The sequence below is a fragment of the Myotis brandtii genome, unplaced genomic scaffold (assembly GCF_000412655.1).
Source record: "Myotis brandtii unplaced genomic scaffold, ASM41265v1 scaffold39, whole genome shotgun sequence".
NCBI classification, from domain to species: Eukaryota; Metazoa; Chordata; class Mammalia; order Chiroptera; family Vespertilionidae; genus Myotis; species Myotis brandtii.
Genome location: NW_005364953.1, coordinates 3,174,555 through 3,194,112, shown reverse-complemented (window position 1 = coordinate 3,194,112; position 19,558 = coordinate 3,174,555). Strand labels below are relative to the sequence as shown.

Genomic DNA, 19,558 nt, shown 5'->3' with positions numbered 1-19,558 from the left:
GGGGTGAGGGGGAGAGATCAACCAAAGGACTTGTATGTATGCATATAAGCATAAGCAATGGATGTGGACAACAGGGGGTGAGAGTGAGGTCAGGATTGGGGGGATGGGGGGACATTGGAAGGGATAAGGACACATTTGTAATATCTTAATCAATAAAGGGAGAAAAATAAAAGTTAAATAAATAAATAAATAAATAAATAGCTCTCATTTAAAAAAATAAAGTTTTACTTGTTTTTTGAAGTAGGCCTGTAGTGCTATGAACTTCCCTCTCAGGATTGCTTTCACTGTGTCCCATAGATTTTTGTTTTTTGTGTGTTCATTTGTTTCTAGGAAGTTTTTATTTCTTCATTGATCTCATTGGTAACCCATTCACTGTTTAATAACATGCTATTTAGCCTCCATGTGTTTGAATGTTTTGGGGTGTTTTTATTGCAGTTGATTTCTAATTTCATGCCATTGTGATCTGAGAAGATGCTTTTATGATTTCAATCTTCTTGAACTTGTAGAGATTTAGTTTGTGTGCTAACATGTGGTGTATCTTTGAAAATGTCCCATGTGCACTTGAGAAGAATGTATACTCTAGCTTTGGGGTAAAATGTTTTGTAAATGTCAATTAATTCCATCTGATCTAGTCAGACATTTAGGATTGCTGTTTCCTTGTAGGTTTTTTTTGTCTAGAACAGAGGTTCTCAACCTGTGGGTCGCAACCCCTTTGGGGGTCGAATGACCCTTTCACAGGGGTCACCTAAGACCATCCAAAAACACATATATAATTATATATTGTTTTTGTGATTAATCACTATGCTTTAATTATGTTCAATTTGTAACAATGAAAATACATCCTGCATATCAGATATTTACATTATGATTCATAACAGTAGCAAAATTATAGTTATGAAGTAGCAACAAAAATAATTTTCTGGTTGGGGGTCACCACAACATGAGGAACTATATTAAAGGGTCATTCACGGCATTAGGAAGGTTGAGAACCACTGGTCTAGAACATCTATCCAGTGATGTTAGTGGGATGTTGAAGTCTGTCGCTATGATTGTATTGCTGTCTATCCCTCCTTTAAAATCCTCCAGATTTTTTATGTATTTGGATGCTCCTGTTTTGGGTGCCTGCAAGTTTACCAGAGTTATATCCTCTTGTTGTATCAATACCTTTAGTATTATGAAGTGGCCTTCATTGTCTTTTATTATGGCTTTCACTTTGAAGTCTATTTTGTCAGATATGAGTATTGCTACCCCAGCTTTTTTTTTTTCATTTCCATTTGCCTGAAAAAATTTGTTTCATCCCTCCACTTTCATTTTGTGTGAGTCATTTGTTCTGAGGTGAGTTTATTATAGACAGCATATATATGGATCATGTTTTCTTATCCATTCAGCTACTCTATGCCTTTTGATTGGAGCATTTAAGCCATTTACACTTGAGGTTATTATTGATAGGTACTTATTTGCTGCCATTCTTACTTTTTATGCCTGTGTTCTTCTCTGTTCTTCTCTTTCTCTCTATGTCTTCTTTTTACTCCAGTCCCTTTAGCACTTCTTGGAGTGCTGGTTTGGTGGTAATAAATTATTTTAGCCTGTTTTTGTCTGAGAAGCTCTTTATTTCATCTTTGATTTTGAATGATAGCCTTGCTGGATAGAGTGGTCTTATGTGCAGTCACTTGGTTTTCATCACTCTGTATACTTCATGCCACTCCCTTCTGGCCTGAAGTGTTTCTATGGAGAAATCAGCTGATAGTCTAATGGGGGCTCCCTTGTAGGTAAGTTTCTGTCTCTCTTTTGCAGCCTTTAAGATTCTTTTCTTTTTGTCTTTAATGTTTCCCATTTTAATCATTATGTGCCTAGGTGTGGGTATTTTGTGGTTCATCTTGGCTGAAACTCTCTTTATTTCCTGAACTTAAGTGATTTTTTCCCTCACCATAAATTTTCTGTCATTGTTTCTCCAAGTAGCTTCTCTATTCCTTGCTTGGATTTTTCTCCTTCTGATACCCCTACAATGCAAATGTTGTTACATTTCATGTTGTTCCAAAGTTCCCTTAAACTCTCCTCCTGCTTTTAATTTTTTTTCCATTTGCTGCTCCAAATGGGTGTGTGTTTTGTTTTTTTCTACTTTGTCTTCTAATTAACTGATTTGGTCCCTATCTTCTCCTAGACTACTCTTGAATCCTTCCAGGGTGTTCTTTACTTCAGCTATGTCATTCCTCATTTCCACTTGATTCTTATTTATTCTTTCAACCTCTCTTTTCATATTGGTGTAGCCCTCATTAAGTTCCTTAATATTCTCATTAATTTTCTTATAATTCTCATTAAGTTGCTTGTAGTTCTCACTTAATTTTTCAGCACCCTTATTACCATTACTCTGAATTCTTTATCTGACAGATTGCTTGCCTCCATTTCATTTATTCCTTTTCTGGTGATTCCTCCTTTTCTTTCATTTGGGGGTCTTTTGTCTCTCCATTTTTTTCTGTCATTTTGTATTTATTTCTATGTATTAGATCAAACTGCTATGACTCCCAGACTTTGTGGGGTGGTCTTATGTAGTCAGTGTTTTGTGGGACCCAGTGGTGCATTTTTAGATCTCCTGAGCTCGAGGCTCTAGGAAAGTCTCTTGCTTGAGTTATATGGGTTCTCCTGTTGTAGTTTGGTCTTGAATGTTATTCTCCCATTCATGGATGGAATCTCCTCACAGGCTGGCTGACTATATGGCTCACCCCTGGCCATATTGAGTGAGCTGTTGTGGAGGTGCAGTCTCTGGGTGTTTTCTGTCCTTCCTTGATATGTCTCCTCCTCAGCTGGACCTCAGTTGGTAATTCCAGGTGAATGTTCTCCAATGTAGTTGTATTCCCAGTCTGGCCTTGGGATGAGGTGCATGACAGGTCTGCCTATTCAGCTGCCATTTTCCCCTCCTTGGATGAATGATTTTTAAATAGTCTATCTGGCTGGCTTTCCTGTTCTCAATTGCTAATTCATATACTATATATGAGTGCTAGTCATACAAAGTAGTACCTTTCATTCTGCCTAAGCACATAAAGAAATATATAAGATGTCTTATGAACACATGCACTTTTTTCCTTTAGGTAATATTTGGTTGATGTTGAAAATTGCAATGAGAAAACAAATAAAATGATTCCCCCAACTTCTGTCCTAGGCACCATTTTCTCCTAACATTCTCTTCCCTCATTCACCCTATTAACTTTAATTGTTGCCTCTGTGCATATATGATTCTGCAGTCTTGCTCTAGCCTTAATATTTCTCCAGAACTTCAGGCCTCCAAAACTGTGTTGACCATGACTATCTGGATAACCCATCGATCCCTGGAACTCAGAATCTCCAAAGATGAATTCATTGTATTCCTCCCATCACCCATCCTGCCCCAAATCAACTAATTATCAGTCAATAAGCACATGTCCAGTACTATTTGTAGCTAGTGCTCAGCTATGTGTGGAATTCCCTAACTATATTAATGGTTCTACCATGCTTTCAGTTATGCAGGCCCCAAACCTTAACCATTTTAGATTTCTTTCTTTCCCTCACTTTTTTCTATGCCTACCCCCCACACCTACACATAAACATAAGCATGCAGGAACACACACACACGTAAACACAGATGCAGAGCTTGTTGCCAAATGTTGAGATAACATTCATGTAATTTCTCCTTAAGGAATCACCTTCTTTGCATTTGCACTGCCATTGCTCTATTTGAGACACTCATTTATCACCTTGATTATTGTAATGCCTTCCCAATTTGTGTTGTTGTCAAATCTTTAGGCCTCACATTCATTCTTCTCCCCACTACTACAGGATTTATGTTTCTACAAAAGGTACTCTGATGACATAATTTATTTGCCTAGAAACCATCAGTGCTCCCCATTGTTATCAAATTAATCTTCCTAAAGTAAACTGATTGTATCACTCATCTGTTCAGAAAATAGCAATGCCTGCCTGTTTCCTAGTAAATAGAATCCAAATATCTTAAGTGTGGCATTCAGTGTTCTCCACAATACAGCCCTAATCTATCCTTCCAGCCTTAACTTCACTACCATCTACACATAGCTAAATTCAGACTCAACCCCAGCAACGTCCTTTACCTCAGAGACATCTCCTGCTTTACAAAGTCATTTTTTGTACAACCTGCCCCTTTGCCCTCCCATTGTTGTCTCCTGTCAAAACCCTACACATCCTTCAAGTTCTATTATTATATCATCTGTGATTGGCCCAGCCAATTTTAATCTATTATTCTTTTAATCCGTTTCTTTTAAAAGCAAAAATTTCTTTTTCCCCCTATGACAAACATCACACATATTCATTGGAGAAAACAACAGATAACACAGAAATCATAAAGGAGATAATAAAAACCCTCCATCAGCCAGCCCTTCATGCTGTTATCATGTTGGGATATATCCTCCCAGCCCTTTTTTCCAGACATGAACACACACACACACACACACACACACACACACACACACACACACTATAGATTGCACTATTCATACTATTTAGTAGCCTGATGGTTTTCATTTGATGCATTATAAACATTTACCATGGCATTACATAGTCTTCTGCAACATGATTTACTAGCCATGTAATCTTACATTATTTATAACATCACCAGTTATTTAATTAATGTCTTTTTTATGAACATTTAGATTGATCCTAACATGGTACTGGTTTTTAAATATTACAATAAATAGCTTTGTAATTTGATACACATTCATAGTTAATTCATAGAAATTCTTGGATAAAAAGGTAAGCCAAGTTTTTAAGATATTTTTTAAATATATTTTTATTGATTTCAGAGAGGAAGTGAGAGGGAGACAAACAGAAACATCAATGATGAGAGAGAGAATCGTGGATCAGCTGCCTCCTGCATGCTCCCCACTGGGGATCAAGCCAGCAACCTGGGCATGTGCCCTGACTAGGAATCAAACTGTGACTTCCTGGTTCATAGGTCAACGCTCAACCACTGAGCCATACTAGCTGTGCTAAGATATATTTTTTGAATGGTGCTATATTGCCTTCCCAAAAGGCGATTTTAAAAAATACTACCATCAAGCCCTGACTGTGTGCTCAGTGGTTAGAGTGTCAGCCTCCACATCAAAGGGTCATGAGTTCTATTCCCAGTCAAGGGTATGCACCTGGATTACAGGTTAGATCCCTGGCCCCGGTCAGGATGGCAACTAATCGATGCGTTTTCTCTCTCTCTCTCTCTCTCTCTCTCTCTCTCTCTCTTTCTCTCTCTCTCTCTCTCTCTCTCTTTCTCTTTCTCTCTCTCTTTCTCTTTTCTTCCCTCCCTCTATCCCTCCTCCTTCTTTACTTCCCTCCCTCCTTCCCTTCCACTCTTTGTAAAAAAAAAAAAAATCAGTGGAAAAATATCCTTGTGTGAGGATCAGCAAATATAATAATAAAAAAATACTATCCAACTTCTAATCCTTAAAATTTAACAATAGCTACTTAGAAAAGTGGCTACAGGTATGATGTAGGTATGTAATCCAAGTTGGTTGGGATAACTATAAGAAAACTGATCATGACATTTTTAGGTTCAAAGGAACAGCTGGTTTAGAGACCTCAGCGAGTCTGGAATAAGTTCATGTATGGCTTGTTTTCTTGCAGCAGTACATTTGTTCGGCCTGACTTGGCAGTTGCAACCAGTTGAAGGACAGCTCTATGAAAATGGAGTTAGCAAAGGGAACAGAGGGACCGAATCCATGGATACTACTTACTCTCCAATTGGAGGAAAAGTTTCCGATAAATCAGAGAAAAAAGGTACAGTGATCAAAGTGATGGGTTGATTATTGATTACTTTTCTTCTAATTGGTCATTAGAACCAAATCTGGGATGGGTTATCTTCACATTAAAATTCTCAAACACTTGAAAGAGGTATTCTACATGGACAGAATAAATACATGTAAATGCCTTCTGAAAGCAAATTTTCCTTTCTCTAGTGCCTTGAGTATAAACCAATTAAACTTTTCAAATATGTTGGCAATTTTAAAAATAGATAAATATTTACTAGATGGAGATTTCAATACAATGGAAATTGCATTTCACATATAACTACCCTGAAGCAACATGGGATTTTTATTAAGTTCTCTGTGCCCAAGTCCAGCATTTATATATAACATTTTACAAAGGGTATATGGAAATTTCTTCTGTTTATAATAAGAAAAAGCCTTTTATGCTTAACATAAGGGTGAATGTTTATGTCAAAGTGCAGGGACATGAATTTTTTCTAGTTAGGGAACATGAATTCTTCCTGGTTGGAGAAAAGAAAAAAGCACTTTGAGTATTGAATTGTTAAATTTAAACAACATAAGCTTGAACTGCCTGACTTATTTACAATAAATGCCACAGTACCAGCACTCCCAACATCTTATTCACATTGAATGAACCTAGTATTAATATATAAGCATTGAAAATAGCTGGAAGTTTTTATTATAATTTCTCTTGAAATAGGATTCAGTACAGAGGGACTCTAGCCATGTTCAATCCAAAAAGTAAATATTGAAAACAAAAAGTAAAGCCAGCACTATCCTAAATATTTGTATGATATCATATACAGGGTGTCCCCCAAAAATATATGCACACTTTAACAACTGACAGATCTTACATTTTGAAAATGAAATGTATTTTAATAAATACTGCCTTTATAATTATTCCAAGTGTGTATACATTTTGGAAGACACCCTCATATGAGTGAATGAATGATCCAAACCTATCCTCAAAAAGCTTACAATTTTATAGAGGTAAGAAAGTTTTATTTTGGTTCACTAGTTCCAAATAAAATATTTTGTTTTGTAGTTGTTTGGATTGCTACTCATTACTGGTGTTTTTTTCGTTTCTTTGGGGGTGGGGGTAATTCATGGGTTTTGTTCTGTTTTATTTTTGTTTGCTTTTGAAAAAGTAACTTTGCTTTGGTCTATGCCTCAGTTAAAATTAATGCTCAGGTTTAGGAAAATGTTATGGTTTGTTTTAGTTTTCAATGCATGATGCAGTTTGCTTTATTTAGAAATATTGTTTCTAGCCTGGGCTGACTTTTCCTAACAATTTTACTGTTGCTGCTGAGAGGGGCTGATGGGTAGTATAAGGGTCACAGTTGCCAGAGGGAAGGGTCTCAATACACTTGGTCTTGGACTTTTTCTCCCTTCTCGCCTACTATTCGATTTCTTCTTATCTGCAAGTACAAGAGCCACCACTTGGTAGCATTTCTTGCCATTTATACTGAAAATCATGAATTATCTGTTTGAGGAAAATTAAACATTCAAGACAGCAGAAGATCATCACATAGCTTTGAAAGGCTTCAGACAGGCCTCCCCAAGATGTGCCACTTGGACATGTGGATCATTTTGAGCTGAAGGCAATTGAGACCCTGCAGCCTCAAGAGAAACTTTTACCTCTCCCTTAGAGATTTTAAATTTGTTCTCCCTTAGAGAATTTAAATTTTGGGCCTAGCCCATAATACGAATTATCACCAGAAATAACTTTTTATGACCTATGTATAGGGCAGGGCAAACGTCTAATTACTGAACATCTGCTCTTTTTGTCATCCTGCAAATTACCCTCTTCCCCTCTGAAGCTTCAGGGCATCTTACCTCTCTCTCCCTTAGTTCAGAATATTATACACCTTGTTTTCCCTTCTGTCTCTGAACCTTTCATGTAGGTGGGGTCTCCATACATACCTAATTAATTAAATCTCATTATCTTCTCTTGTTAATCAGTCTCATGTAGACTTAATTATTAGACCAGCCAAAAGAACCTAGAAGGGTAGAATAAAATTTCTTCCTCCCCCAACAGTTGTCATTAGAGCATATTCATTTCTGTATTTTAACTCAGATCTCTATCATTCTTATCCACAAAGTAGTTTGATGATGAAGACTTAAATTTATGAAGCAATTATCACGTGGCAAGAATTGTTCCAGACACTTAGCATGTATTATATCATGAAGGTAACTTTATGGTTCCCATTTTCCAAATGAGAAATAGGCACTGAGAAGTTAAGTAACTTGCCCAAGGTCAGAGAACTAGAAACTGGTGGTGTTATTTCCAGAGCCTTGCCTCTTAACTTCTACACTACATTGAAATCCACATACAAAACCTATATGAAAACCACAAAGACACTTTACACAATGAAAGCAAAGCCCTAAAATCTATTCATGATATATTTTCAAGAAATTCTATACACCTATATTTTTAATGGTGTTTGACAAGTTTCATAAATGAAAAATATTTTTAAGTTTCTGCTCAATTATATCAACACATGAGCTGGTCAAACTGATTTCAACTTAATACTTTATTAAGGCAAATCATTAAGAGTTAATGCCATATACACCAAGGTGTTATGTTAAACTGACTTTTCATAGGAGTCTAAGCAAAAACTTAATGATAACTAGACATTATACTTCTGCTATATTAGTTCTTCACTACATATTACTTACCAAGTAAAAACAGTGCTCTTCTTTCATGTGCCATGTGTATACTAAACCAAACCTTGTAAAAGATGTAATGTAAGGCTATTTTCAAATGGTCAGATGTCTCCTTTTATGACTTTCTAGCATCACACACCCCATAAGTACAGTTCTAGAAGTTTGTCTTAGTGCTGCTGTATGAATTAAAATATAAAACTAAAAACCAGATCATTCTTTTTACATTGTTTTCTTTATTCTCCTAGAGAATTGAGCATTGTAGCACTGTAGTTAAGAGTCTGGACTCTGGAGTCAGATTCTGACATTGAATATTGACACTGCCATTTACTGGCTCTCCAATTCAGGCAGTTAATTCACACAACCTCCCTGAACCAGTGTTCTCATCTGTAACATAAGAATAATAATAATAGGACCTGTCTCATATGGGGGTTGTGAGGAATAAGTGAGACAATGGAAGTAAAGCATATAGCACAGTGCCAGGCACATTGTTTTACTTAGCAGTAATTATTAGGCCAAAATATTGGAAAATGACATTGAGTTTATTGACATCCTATTAGGCAGTCCCCACTTTCAAACTGGCATTAACTTTTCCATGAATGACAGCCTTCCTGGGATTTAGATGTTTCTTTAAAGTATGATCTCTACTTACTAATTTAATATCTATTATTTTTAAATTTTCATCACCTTCATCATCAGAGTAGAAGAATGGAAAAGTAGAATGGTACTTAAAAATAATCAAATTCTACTGTAATTGGTTCTCTATTAACTGTAATTATATGTATCTGCTCCTCATTAGGAAAATAAAGAATTTTCTCACCACTTAGTTTTTCCAAATGAGATTTAAAAATAATATTTTATTATAGACATTGAGTATCCTAAAATGTTTTAATTTATTTGAATAATTTGAATTTAATTTCCAAAAGAAGATATAAATCACAACCACATGTTGGATTTACCAGAAAAATCAGTTGTCTATTATTTGATAAACATTTATAGAATTAAAAGCATTGTACTAAAACAGCCTGTACTACCTTAAAATTTTACAAACGTATTAAAACTAACTCTTTTTAACTGCTAAGCATTATGTAACAACTACTTTAAACAAAGAGAAGGATATGAATAATAAAAGACATGTCCTAGGCTTGAGTCATGTAGTGTCCATAAATTGAACTAAAAATAATTGCAATGTAATCTTTCAACAAACATACAATGTTAAAATATTAAAGATTAGCGGGTCCAACATTCTTATTTAAAGATGAAGAAACTGAGGTCCAGACAAGTCAAAAACACAGCACAGAGAGATCTGGAACTAGAACCCAGGACTCGTGGTTTCACCTCTTTTTTTTTTCATCTGTTCTTATAATAATATAATACAAACTAAATATAAATTCTGTTATGGACGGGGAAACGTTCCTTCTTAGTTCTTCTGTTTGTTCAAATGAAATGACAGATTAACAGGAGAAAATCAAATTTTAATACATAGACATGGAGAATTTATATAAGCATGAAAATTCTAAAGACAGGCAAAATGAGGTATATATGTCATTCAGAACTAAGAAGGGGTCAGTAAGGCAATTCACAAGGAGATAAAAAGAGGTAATATTTAGTAAACAAATGTATAGTGGACTATATTGAAACAATGGGACACAGAGAGGACTTTGATCAAATGGGACTTCTAGGTTCCTCCCTCTCCATCTGTATCTGATATTTCAGCAGGTTCCAGCAAAGGGGATTGGTTTGTGTTTGGTCTTGACCCCCAGTAAATAAGGGAGTCATGTGCAATTCTTATGAAAATCCTGAGAGAATGGGCAGAGAGCTTTTTTTAATAAGTCATATGGGAAAGTGTTTTTTAATTTGGTTATTTTTGTTTGTTTTGTGTAACCATTTCATAAAACAGAAAAGGCTGGAAGAATTTCAGGGGTGGGGAAAGGTTAAGGGAATTTCTTAATCAACACTCTTTTCCAGGAGCATAGGGCTTAGGTAAGGTATAGATGGCATTGTATCTGAATGAGGAGCAAGCTTATTAGGTAGTTGAGGGTACTGCATTCCTGCAGGTTGGATTCCATAATAGAACACCAGGAACATGAAGAGCAGGTGGAAAGATAGGGAACTAAGGATACTAAAGACAGCCTTTGCTTCCTTTACAATTTTTGCAAAACGCTGGCCTTGGGGGAAACTGGCATTTCTTTTAAATTCATCCTACAGATCTGTCTCCATGAAGTTGACAATAAAATGACATTTTCTAGTCAGTGTCTGTTGAATATATGACCATGTAAATAACATATTTTTGTAGCCTGTCATGAAGATGCTTTAGTCAAGACCAAGTAGTGACTATAGCAGCAGTTTCTCAACCTGTGGGTCGCGACCCCTTTGGCAGTTGAATGACCCTTTCACGGGTCGCCTAAGACCATCCTGCATATCAGATATTTACATTATGATTCATAAAAGTAGCAACATTACAGTTATGAAGTAGCAACGAAAATAATTTTATGGTTGGGTCACAACATGAGGAACTGTATTTAAAGGGCCAGAAGGTTGAGAACCACTGGACTATAGCTTCACTTCTTGGCTCCAGCTTCTAATCTGAAAAATAAGGGAGTTGGCTCTGTAGGAGAGGAAAAATTGTTTTTCCTTTACCCATCTGGGTTCCTGGCTGAGACACCTACCTTCCTCCTCACCCCTGAAATAAAAGCACTGAGAAAGAAACAGAAGTTTAATAACATGCATACCTCTTGTATACATGGGCAATACGCAGGCTAACTGAGTAACTCTCCACCACCATCTTAAATACCATCTCCAGCTAAAGACAAAGGAAAATGTTGGAAGCGGGAGCCATAATTTTTTATGGAAAATTATGGGGCAAAGCACTGTAAATGGGTAATGTTGTTATGTAGATTAAGTCATTTACCTCTCCATCTATAAGAGTTTTTAGAAATTTAGAATCATCTTTCACTTCCTGATACAGAGAGAGACACACTTATAAATGGAGATTTCCCTTATTAACATGAATGTCTCCTACAAAAGGGTAACTTCTGAGTTTTCTGAGCTTCTCCTATGTAACCTGCCTCTTTTCATCTCCCAATAATCCTTATACCACAGAGGCAAATTTGGGGGTGACAAATTCTGCTCCCCTTCAACATGCAAGCCTTTTGAATGTGGTAGAGGGACAATGAAACACTTTTTGCAACTTACATCTTATCAGGAAATTATAACTATAGAATAGATAAGAGCCACATTTCTCTTGATAACATAGGGGGAGGGCAGATTCCTGCCACACTTCTCCCTCCCTTCCCCTTTTATTTCCTTGTTCTCCATTCTTTTCCCAGCTGCTAAGGCTTTGACAAATGCTGGATGAAGCTCAGTAGGACTAGCTCATTGCTAAGGTGTATACATTTTGAGTCAGTGAATTCAAAATCTGCCATTAAGGAAATGCAATTAGCTATTCAAGTAAAAGTAGATGTATTTTTGCAAAAAGGGTATACTCCTGGAATATGGTTGAACTGTAGAATTTGTAAACCACACTTGCCATTTAAAGTACTTGTAGAGAATTCTGTTGTAATTCAAATAATTAATTCCCAGTTTTCTGCCTTATATATTTGGATTTTGACATAACAATAACAGTCTGCACTTAGAGAGCATTTACAATTTCAAAATACTTTAATGGCTTTTATCCACATAACAGTTTTATGCTGTAGCAGCTAATTGTTACCCTTGTTTTACAGTTGAAAAGGAAAACACAAGAAGGTTAAGTGACTTGCCTTGCATAATAGACTTTAACTACAGGCAGAGCTGAGATTAGAATCCAGTCACTCCTTACTGTTAGCTCAGCACACATCTTTGGACCTTTTCCTTAAAATTTTTTTTTCTTAAGGCTAATTGTTTTAGAAACAGCTGTCTTGATTAAAGATCTCAATGCATATAGTCAAATACATATCTCTTCTCTAAGAGTACTTTGCAAATCTTATATTTGCAAAACCAAAGATCTAGGTTCAGCAAACACTCTCCTTCTTCCTTAATACAGAACACACACACGAACACACGCATGCATGCACGCACGCACATGCGGGCTGCTTAATTTTTGGCTTTTTTTTTAACCTACAACCTAGTTACATAGGAGGCAATTTATGCAATGACAGTTTTGGACCTCAAATAAGAGGTTTAATTCTAAATTTACTTATAATTTTTAGTAGATACCGATTCATTTATTTCATGACTAGTAGCCCTGCTCATGAATCCGTGCGCGAGTAACTCACTGCCACTTGCCTCAGCTAGCCACTCACCCACTGCCACTGGTAGCTCTCTGCTGCTCATAGCTCACTGCCCTACCCTCCTGTAGCTCTCCACCCGCTGCCCTGCCCTCCTGTAGCTCTCTCCGCTTGTAGATTGGTCGTGATGTTACAGCATAACATATAATTAGCATATTCCTCTCTTATTATATAGGATACTATACCATACTATACCACAAGTCAAGAACTACACAAACCCCACCCAACTAATCACTGTGTGTTCACGTGGAACAATGTGTCCCACAGTATAATCCTGTGGTTCTCCAATATTGTCTCATAGGACATGCGGATATTAAAATGCACTCAGCTACCCTTTGAGTCAACCCATACTTTCACTATCTTTTACTTAAAGGATATTAAAGCCCAGGACATTGTGGTAGAATTGGGAATAATTCATATAAGCACAACAAACCACATTAATAAAATAGTAGTAGTGCACTAACAAAGACAACAGTGTTGAGAGTGTAACATTATTTTTAAACATTGATGGCAAATTACAGTAAATGTTTCCTATAATGCTATATAGATGTTTTCTAACACAAGGTTTCAGGGGGCCCAGCTAGAGTACCACAGCTTGTTTTCAACTATATTAAATCACTTTATCAATATACTTCAGTTTTAACAAAAGCTTTTCTAAAGCATGCTGGAGACCTTACTTCTAAAACAGAGGGTTCACTATGCTAAAAGGCAAACTTATTTACGATATAAAAAATTCATGTTAAATGTTTCTAGTCATGTATGTTTAATGTTTCATTCTTGTTTTATTTTAATCTTCATTTTACTTATTTTAAATTAATAAACACCTTTTTCTGTGATGCCATAAGAAATGTGTTTGCCTTGTGGTCCCTCTAGCTAGCCCAATAGTCTACATCTGATAGGGGAACAAAGGGGTGTGTGATAGAATGGCATATTTATCCTCCTGGACTTCAAAAGCTGGGGGATCTGCCTGGCAGATGTTTCTCAATGATTGAGTGTTGACCTATGAACCAGGAAATCATGGTTTGATTCCAAGTCAGGGCACATGCCCAGTTGCAGGCTCAATCCCTGGTGTGGGGCGTGCAGAAGGCAGCTGATCCATGATTCTCTCTCATCATTGATGTTTCTATCTCTCTCTCCCTCTCCCTTCCTCTCTCTGAAATTAATGAAAAAACATATATTTTTAAAAGCTGGAGGATCTTAACATAACATCTTTATAACATCTTATTTTTGAAGAACCAGGCCACTGTAGAAAGTTATCCGCCATGTGTATGTCTAATTCTGTTGAGTATACATTTATATCTCTCAGATTCTATTACTTTTTTGGGAATTTCAAACATTTACTAGCTGTTGGGGTCCAGCCCCAGCAGGTCCAGGGGTTCACAAAGGTATGGATGGAGTCGGCGAAGAAGGAATGACACGGAGACAGCGTTCAGATGATCAGCATAGCTAGGTTCTCTAGCCAGGTTCTAGCCAGGTTCTCTAGCCAGGTTCTCCATCCAGGTTCTGCCTTTATTCTCCTGTTACATCTGTATGTATACCAGTTGATTTTAATCCTATCCATTCTATTCCAAAGGTTAGGGCGTTTATTATCTCCATTCCAAGGTCACTACTCTATTGTTCTGTTAAGATACAAGGAAGTAACTGAAGGAGATTATCCTAAGTAAAGCAGGGCCCCGGCATTGATCACATATCTTGGGGAACCCAGGTTTCTTCTCCAGGGAGGGCCCAGCTCACACCATTGGGCGAGAGACAGATCCATGGTACCAGCCACCATGAGGCTTTAACTTCAGTATGAACAGAGAGCTCAGGCAACAGCTATGGGCAATTGGATTGTAAGAAGAGGGTCGTCAAATACAGGACAAAGGAGAGTCCCAGGACAGGGCTTTCTCAGCCAAGGATGTCAGGCTCTTGGCACAAGACAACTTCATGTATGGGGCATATACCAGACACCCCCTAGTCATGATAGAAAAGGGAGGTGCCCTTCCTGGAACAGTAGGGTAGGGAGATTCTAGAAAAGGCTGTGTTCAGGAGAGAAGGAGAAAGGCCAAAGAACCAGCAAACAAGTAGTTAGATTTAAAAAAAAGGAAAAAGGAAAGGACATGCGGGGCAAAGCTGGGACATGTGGAAAGACAAAAAGGAGGCACATGTGATCCTCCCAATGACAGGTTGTTCCAGCTCAGGGCTGCACATCTGCTGCAGACGGGCACTGGTCAGGTGTGCTAGGGTGAGGTGGAGACGGAGGGCGGTGAGACATAAGGTCGGACTAGGCGGTCTGGAATCCACACAGGTGAGTCTGCGTCCTGTGGAAATATACAAGCATATCCTCTCCCCCGGGTTAAAAGTACATCAGGTCCCTTCCAGGCTCCTGTAAGCAAGTCTCTCCATTTGACGAGGACTTTAGGTTTAGTTAGATCAGGGTTCCAATGTCTGTACATCGGGGAATTTCCCTCAGAATCTACATTTAGTATATTAATTACAAATAGAGTATGTTGTAGAACATGATGAGGAGAGGAATATTTAAACTCATTTTCTTGTAATTTTTTAATTTGTGTTTTTAAAGTTTGGTGAGCCCTTTCTACTATTGCTTGGCCTTGAGGATTGTAAGGTATTCCTGTAGTATGTGCGATGCCGAATGTAGAGCATAAGTTTTTAAAAGCTCTAGAGGTATAGGCAGGCCCATTGTCTGTTTTAAGTGCCCTTGGTATTCCTAGGTAGGAAAAACATTGGAATAAATGTTGACTTACATCTTTAAAGGCTTCTCCTGTACGTGCAGAAGCAAGGATAACATGAGAAAAGGTATCAATACAAACATGCACATAGCAAAGTTTGCCAAAAGATGGGACATGAGTAATATCCATCTGCCATAAGTCACAGGGTCTAAGTCCTCTTGGATTAACTCCAGTAGCAGGGCTAGGAAAATGAGTAGGACAATGGCCGCAGTCACGCACAATACTTCGAGCAGCTTCTCTAGATATGCGATAATATAGACGGAGAGCAGAAGCATTTTGATGGTGAATGGCATGAGACCGCCGGGCTTCTTCTAGAGCTGTACAAACTACTGGGCGAGTTAGTAGATCCGCCTGATAATTTCCTTCGCTTAAGGGTCCTGGTAGGCAGGAATGAGCTCTAATATGTCCAATATAGAAAGCCTTTTCTCGTTTATGAATGTAATTTTGTAGCTGAGTTAACAAAGAGAAAATGGCTGTTCTTCCTTGTGGGAGAGAGGCGGTCTCAATATGAGGAAATAATTTAACTATATATTGAGAGTCAGTGTACAAGTTAAAGGGAACCTGTTGCAATTGTTCAAAAGCATAAATGACTGCCAAAAGCTCTGTTCTCTGGGCTGACGTCTCTAGGGTTTGTTGAACATGGGTTATTGAGTCAATGATTGTCACTGCCCTACCATTAGAGGAGCCATCTGTGAATACTAAGGAGGCAGGAGGTGATAATGGCTCTTTTGAACATTTAATAGGAAATATAAACGGATGTAGGGAGAGAAATTGCAATATAGGTGATCTTGGCAAATGATGTAAAATTTGTCCTGGGAAGTTACCTATAGCTATTTGCCACTCTTCCTCAAATTGTAATAGTGTGTCTAATTGTTTTCTTTTATAAGGTATTATAATCTCAGTAACTTCTCTTCCAAAGAGTTCGATACTGTGTCAGCAACTAGCTTTTTCATGAAGTCAAAGGTGATTCTAATATGTAAAATTTACTTTTGAGAATAAAATCCTAGAGTTCCTAGATTGAATGCCCAAGTCTGCGTTTTCCCTCTCTACAACTTTGTCAATCCCATCTACACTAATAAAAGAAAAGCATGCAAATTAACCATCACTCTGCCGCCACTCTACCCACAAGCCACGCCCACCAGCCAATCAGGAGCAAGTATGCAAATTAACCCAACTAAGATGGCGGGGGCCACAGAGCTGGAGCAAGCAGGAGGCTTGGGTTGCCCCCCACGATGGAGGAAGCCAAGCTTCCTGCCTGCCCTGGCTGGACCTGGGCTCTGCTCAAGGCTACAAAGTTTCAATTATAGAAGATAAATAAATCCCAGATACCTGCTTCCAGCCCAAAAAGAGAGGCTGGGAGCTTGGGTCGCCGGGGGGCGTGGCCAGCCTGAAAATGGCCATCAGCCCCTCACCCAGGCTGGCCGGGCACCCCAGTAGGGAACCCCACCCTGAAGGGGGTATGGCCAGCCTGCAAACAGCCATCAGCCCCTCACCCAGGCTGGCCAGACACCCCAGTGGGACCCCCAACCTGATCCGGGACACCCTTCAGGGCAAACCAGCTGGCCCCCACTCATGTACCAGGCCTCTATCCTATATAATAAAAGGGTAATATGCAAATTGACCCTAACAGCAGAACGACTGGGAATGACTGGTCACTATGACACACAATGACCACCGGGGGCAGACGCTCAATGCAGGAGCTGCCCTCTGGTGGTCAGTGCGCTCCCACAGGGGGACTTCTGCTCAGCCACAAGACAGGCTGACGGCTGTCAGCACAGGGGTGGTGGTGGGAGCCTCTCCCGCCTCCTCAGCAGCGCTAAGGATGTCCGAATGCAGCTTAGGCCTGCTCTCCACTGGCAAGTGGACATCCCTTGAGGGCTCCCAGGCTGCCAGAGGGATCTCTGATTGCCAGCTTAAGCCCAATCCCCTGGGTAATGGGCCTAAACCAGCAGGTGGACATCCACCGAGGGGTCCCAGACTGCAAGAGGGCACAGGCAAGACCCCCCCCCCCGAGTGCACAAATTTTTGTGCACCGGGCCTCTAGTAGATAATAATCACATATCCTTTCTTTGCCTTCACCTTTCTAATATTAAGAGCCTTTGGTTTTCCTTTTGTACTCTTCTTGTAACTCCTATATTCCCTTTGTCATTGTAGTTGCCTTTTTCTGTTTCTGTTATATATCTTACTGAAGGCATCCTGACCAGAACCATACACAGATACCATCATCCTATTGCCAGTGGTTTAGAGAGAGAGAAGAAAAGTAAAAAAAATTGAATCATAAAGAAATGATTTTTGACCATCTCACCTCAGACCCTTTATTAAAATAATATCAAGGGGGAAAAAGGGAAATCTTAATATTCAGAAACATAGCAGCTCATCCTTTTTAATGCTATATTAGTCAAGGAGCTATTTTAACTGTATTGAGTCCTTTGGAAGGTAAACAAATTATGCAGAAGACATAGATTTTGCCCTTGAGAAAGTTCCCATTAAATAGGACAGCTGGAAGAAACATGCCTGTGTACACACACACAGTGCAAAATATCATGCAACTGTTGTACAGAAAGAGAAATGATAGGTGATTAAGAGGCTTAAAAGAAAGATGGAAAGATGACTATTATTATAGAAGTAGTTGGAGCTGAGCCTTGAGAAACAAGAAAAATTAATCCTAGTTGACCTTAAAGAGTGCATATTTAGGAGAATGAAATAATAGAGTGGTAAGGGTAAAATGCAGATGGCAATAGCCTAAGTGGTAAATGGATAATGAAGCAATATAGGCAGCAGATGGAGACAGTTTGGCAAGGAAAAGGAATTAAATGTATAACTAGATGAAGTGGCAGTAGGGTCCTTTTGTTCTTTCTTTTTTGAAAGAAAAGAGGTCTGTGCTTGTTTGAAGACAATAAGAAAACAATAGAAAGGGAGACATTGAGGATACTAGTAAGAAAGGAGATGTGAAGGGACCAGAGTCCCTGGGCAGGGGAGAAGAGGAGGGAGGAGCCTCAGAGATAAAATTGGACACCAAATTGTATGGCACACTGAGTATGAAAGTGGCATTTTGATATTGCAGAAATCAGAGGTAGGGGCTCAAAGAGAGGGCACAATACATGTTTAATAAATGCTATGATCTATTTTGCTTATTGTTACTCTTGTTTGTTTTTGTTAATCCTCACCCAAGGATATTTTTCCATTGATTTTTAGAGAGAGTGGAAGATAGGGGGAGAGATAGAGAAAAACATTGATGTAAGAGAGACACATCAATTGGCTGCCTCCCACATGCACCCTGACTAGGGTCAGGGATTGAGCCTGCAACCTAGGTATATGCCCTTGACCAGAGTTGAACCCACGACCCTTCATTCTGCAGGCCGACCCTCTATCCACTGAGCCAAACTGATTAGGGCTACTCTTTTTATTATTATTACTGTCTGTAATGAATTTTATATGTAAGAAGTTTTAATTTTATATTATTAAAGATTTTCTGGGTTCTGAAAAGGTAGAAATCAAAGGCTGTAGTAATATGACAATCCCTGAGAATTGGCTGCCTCTCTTTCCTGAGGCCTGGCACAAGAAGATATACAACCCTCTCATTACCCTCAACTCTAGGATAAGGGGGTCATAATATATTATCTTTATTAAATGTGTAGTAAATTGATGTCAAGAGTTTAGACAGATGTGACTGCCCTGTCCTATGAGGACCCATTCTAAGATACAAAAGGAGGTGCTGGATACATTGATCTATTATTGTATGACCAGCCTTCCTGCCACCACCCCAAAGTCCAGAATGATTTGATTATCATAACCTACATATAGCAAATATCTAACATTGTATAAAATATAGAAAATAGGCATCGCTGCTATGTACTACCAATTAAACATTCTAAAAGGACTAGCCAGGAGATAGTTCAGCTTCTAAGTAACAAACAGGTGACCTTCTAAAACACTTGGAAACACATTAACACTCTTGTGACGTTTTATGAAAGTGTGTGTGTAGGTGTGTGGGCTATGCATGTCAATATATAACTTCTAACCATGTATTTTGTAATATCTTTGTTGAGATGTAATTTTATATACTACTGGAGGCCCGGTGCACAAATATTTGTGCACTCGGGGGGGGGGGGGGCCCCCCGCCCGGCCCCGCGCC

The 19,558-nt window shown here is 38.5% G+C and overlaps 1 protein-coding gene across 4 annotated transcripts in view; it reads left to right on the top strand.

Annotated features, from left to right (window-relative positions):
- Positions 1 to 19,558, top strand: part of TENM1 (teneurin transmembrane protein 1) — a 913,380-nt gene that overhangs the window by 598,741 nt on the left and 295,081 nt on the right. For 3 of the 4 annotated variants that reach the window (XM_014544957.1, XM_014544958.1, XM_014544959.1), the window contains one exon: positions 5,620 to 5,772. In XM_014544957.1, coding sequence (XP_014400443.1) covers positions 5,620 to 5,772 — 153 coding nt within the window. The remainder of the gene's footprint in view (positions 1 to 5,619; positions 5,773 to 19,558) is intronic. The other variant, XM_005872712.2, reaches the window with a different exon arrangement.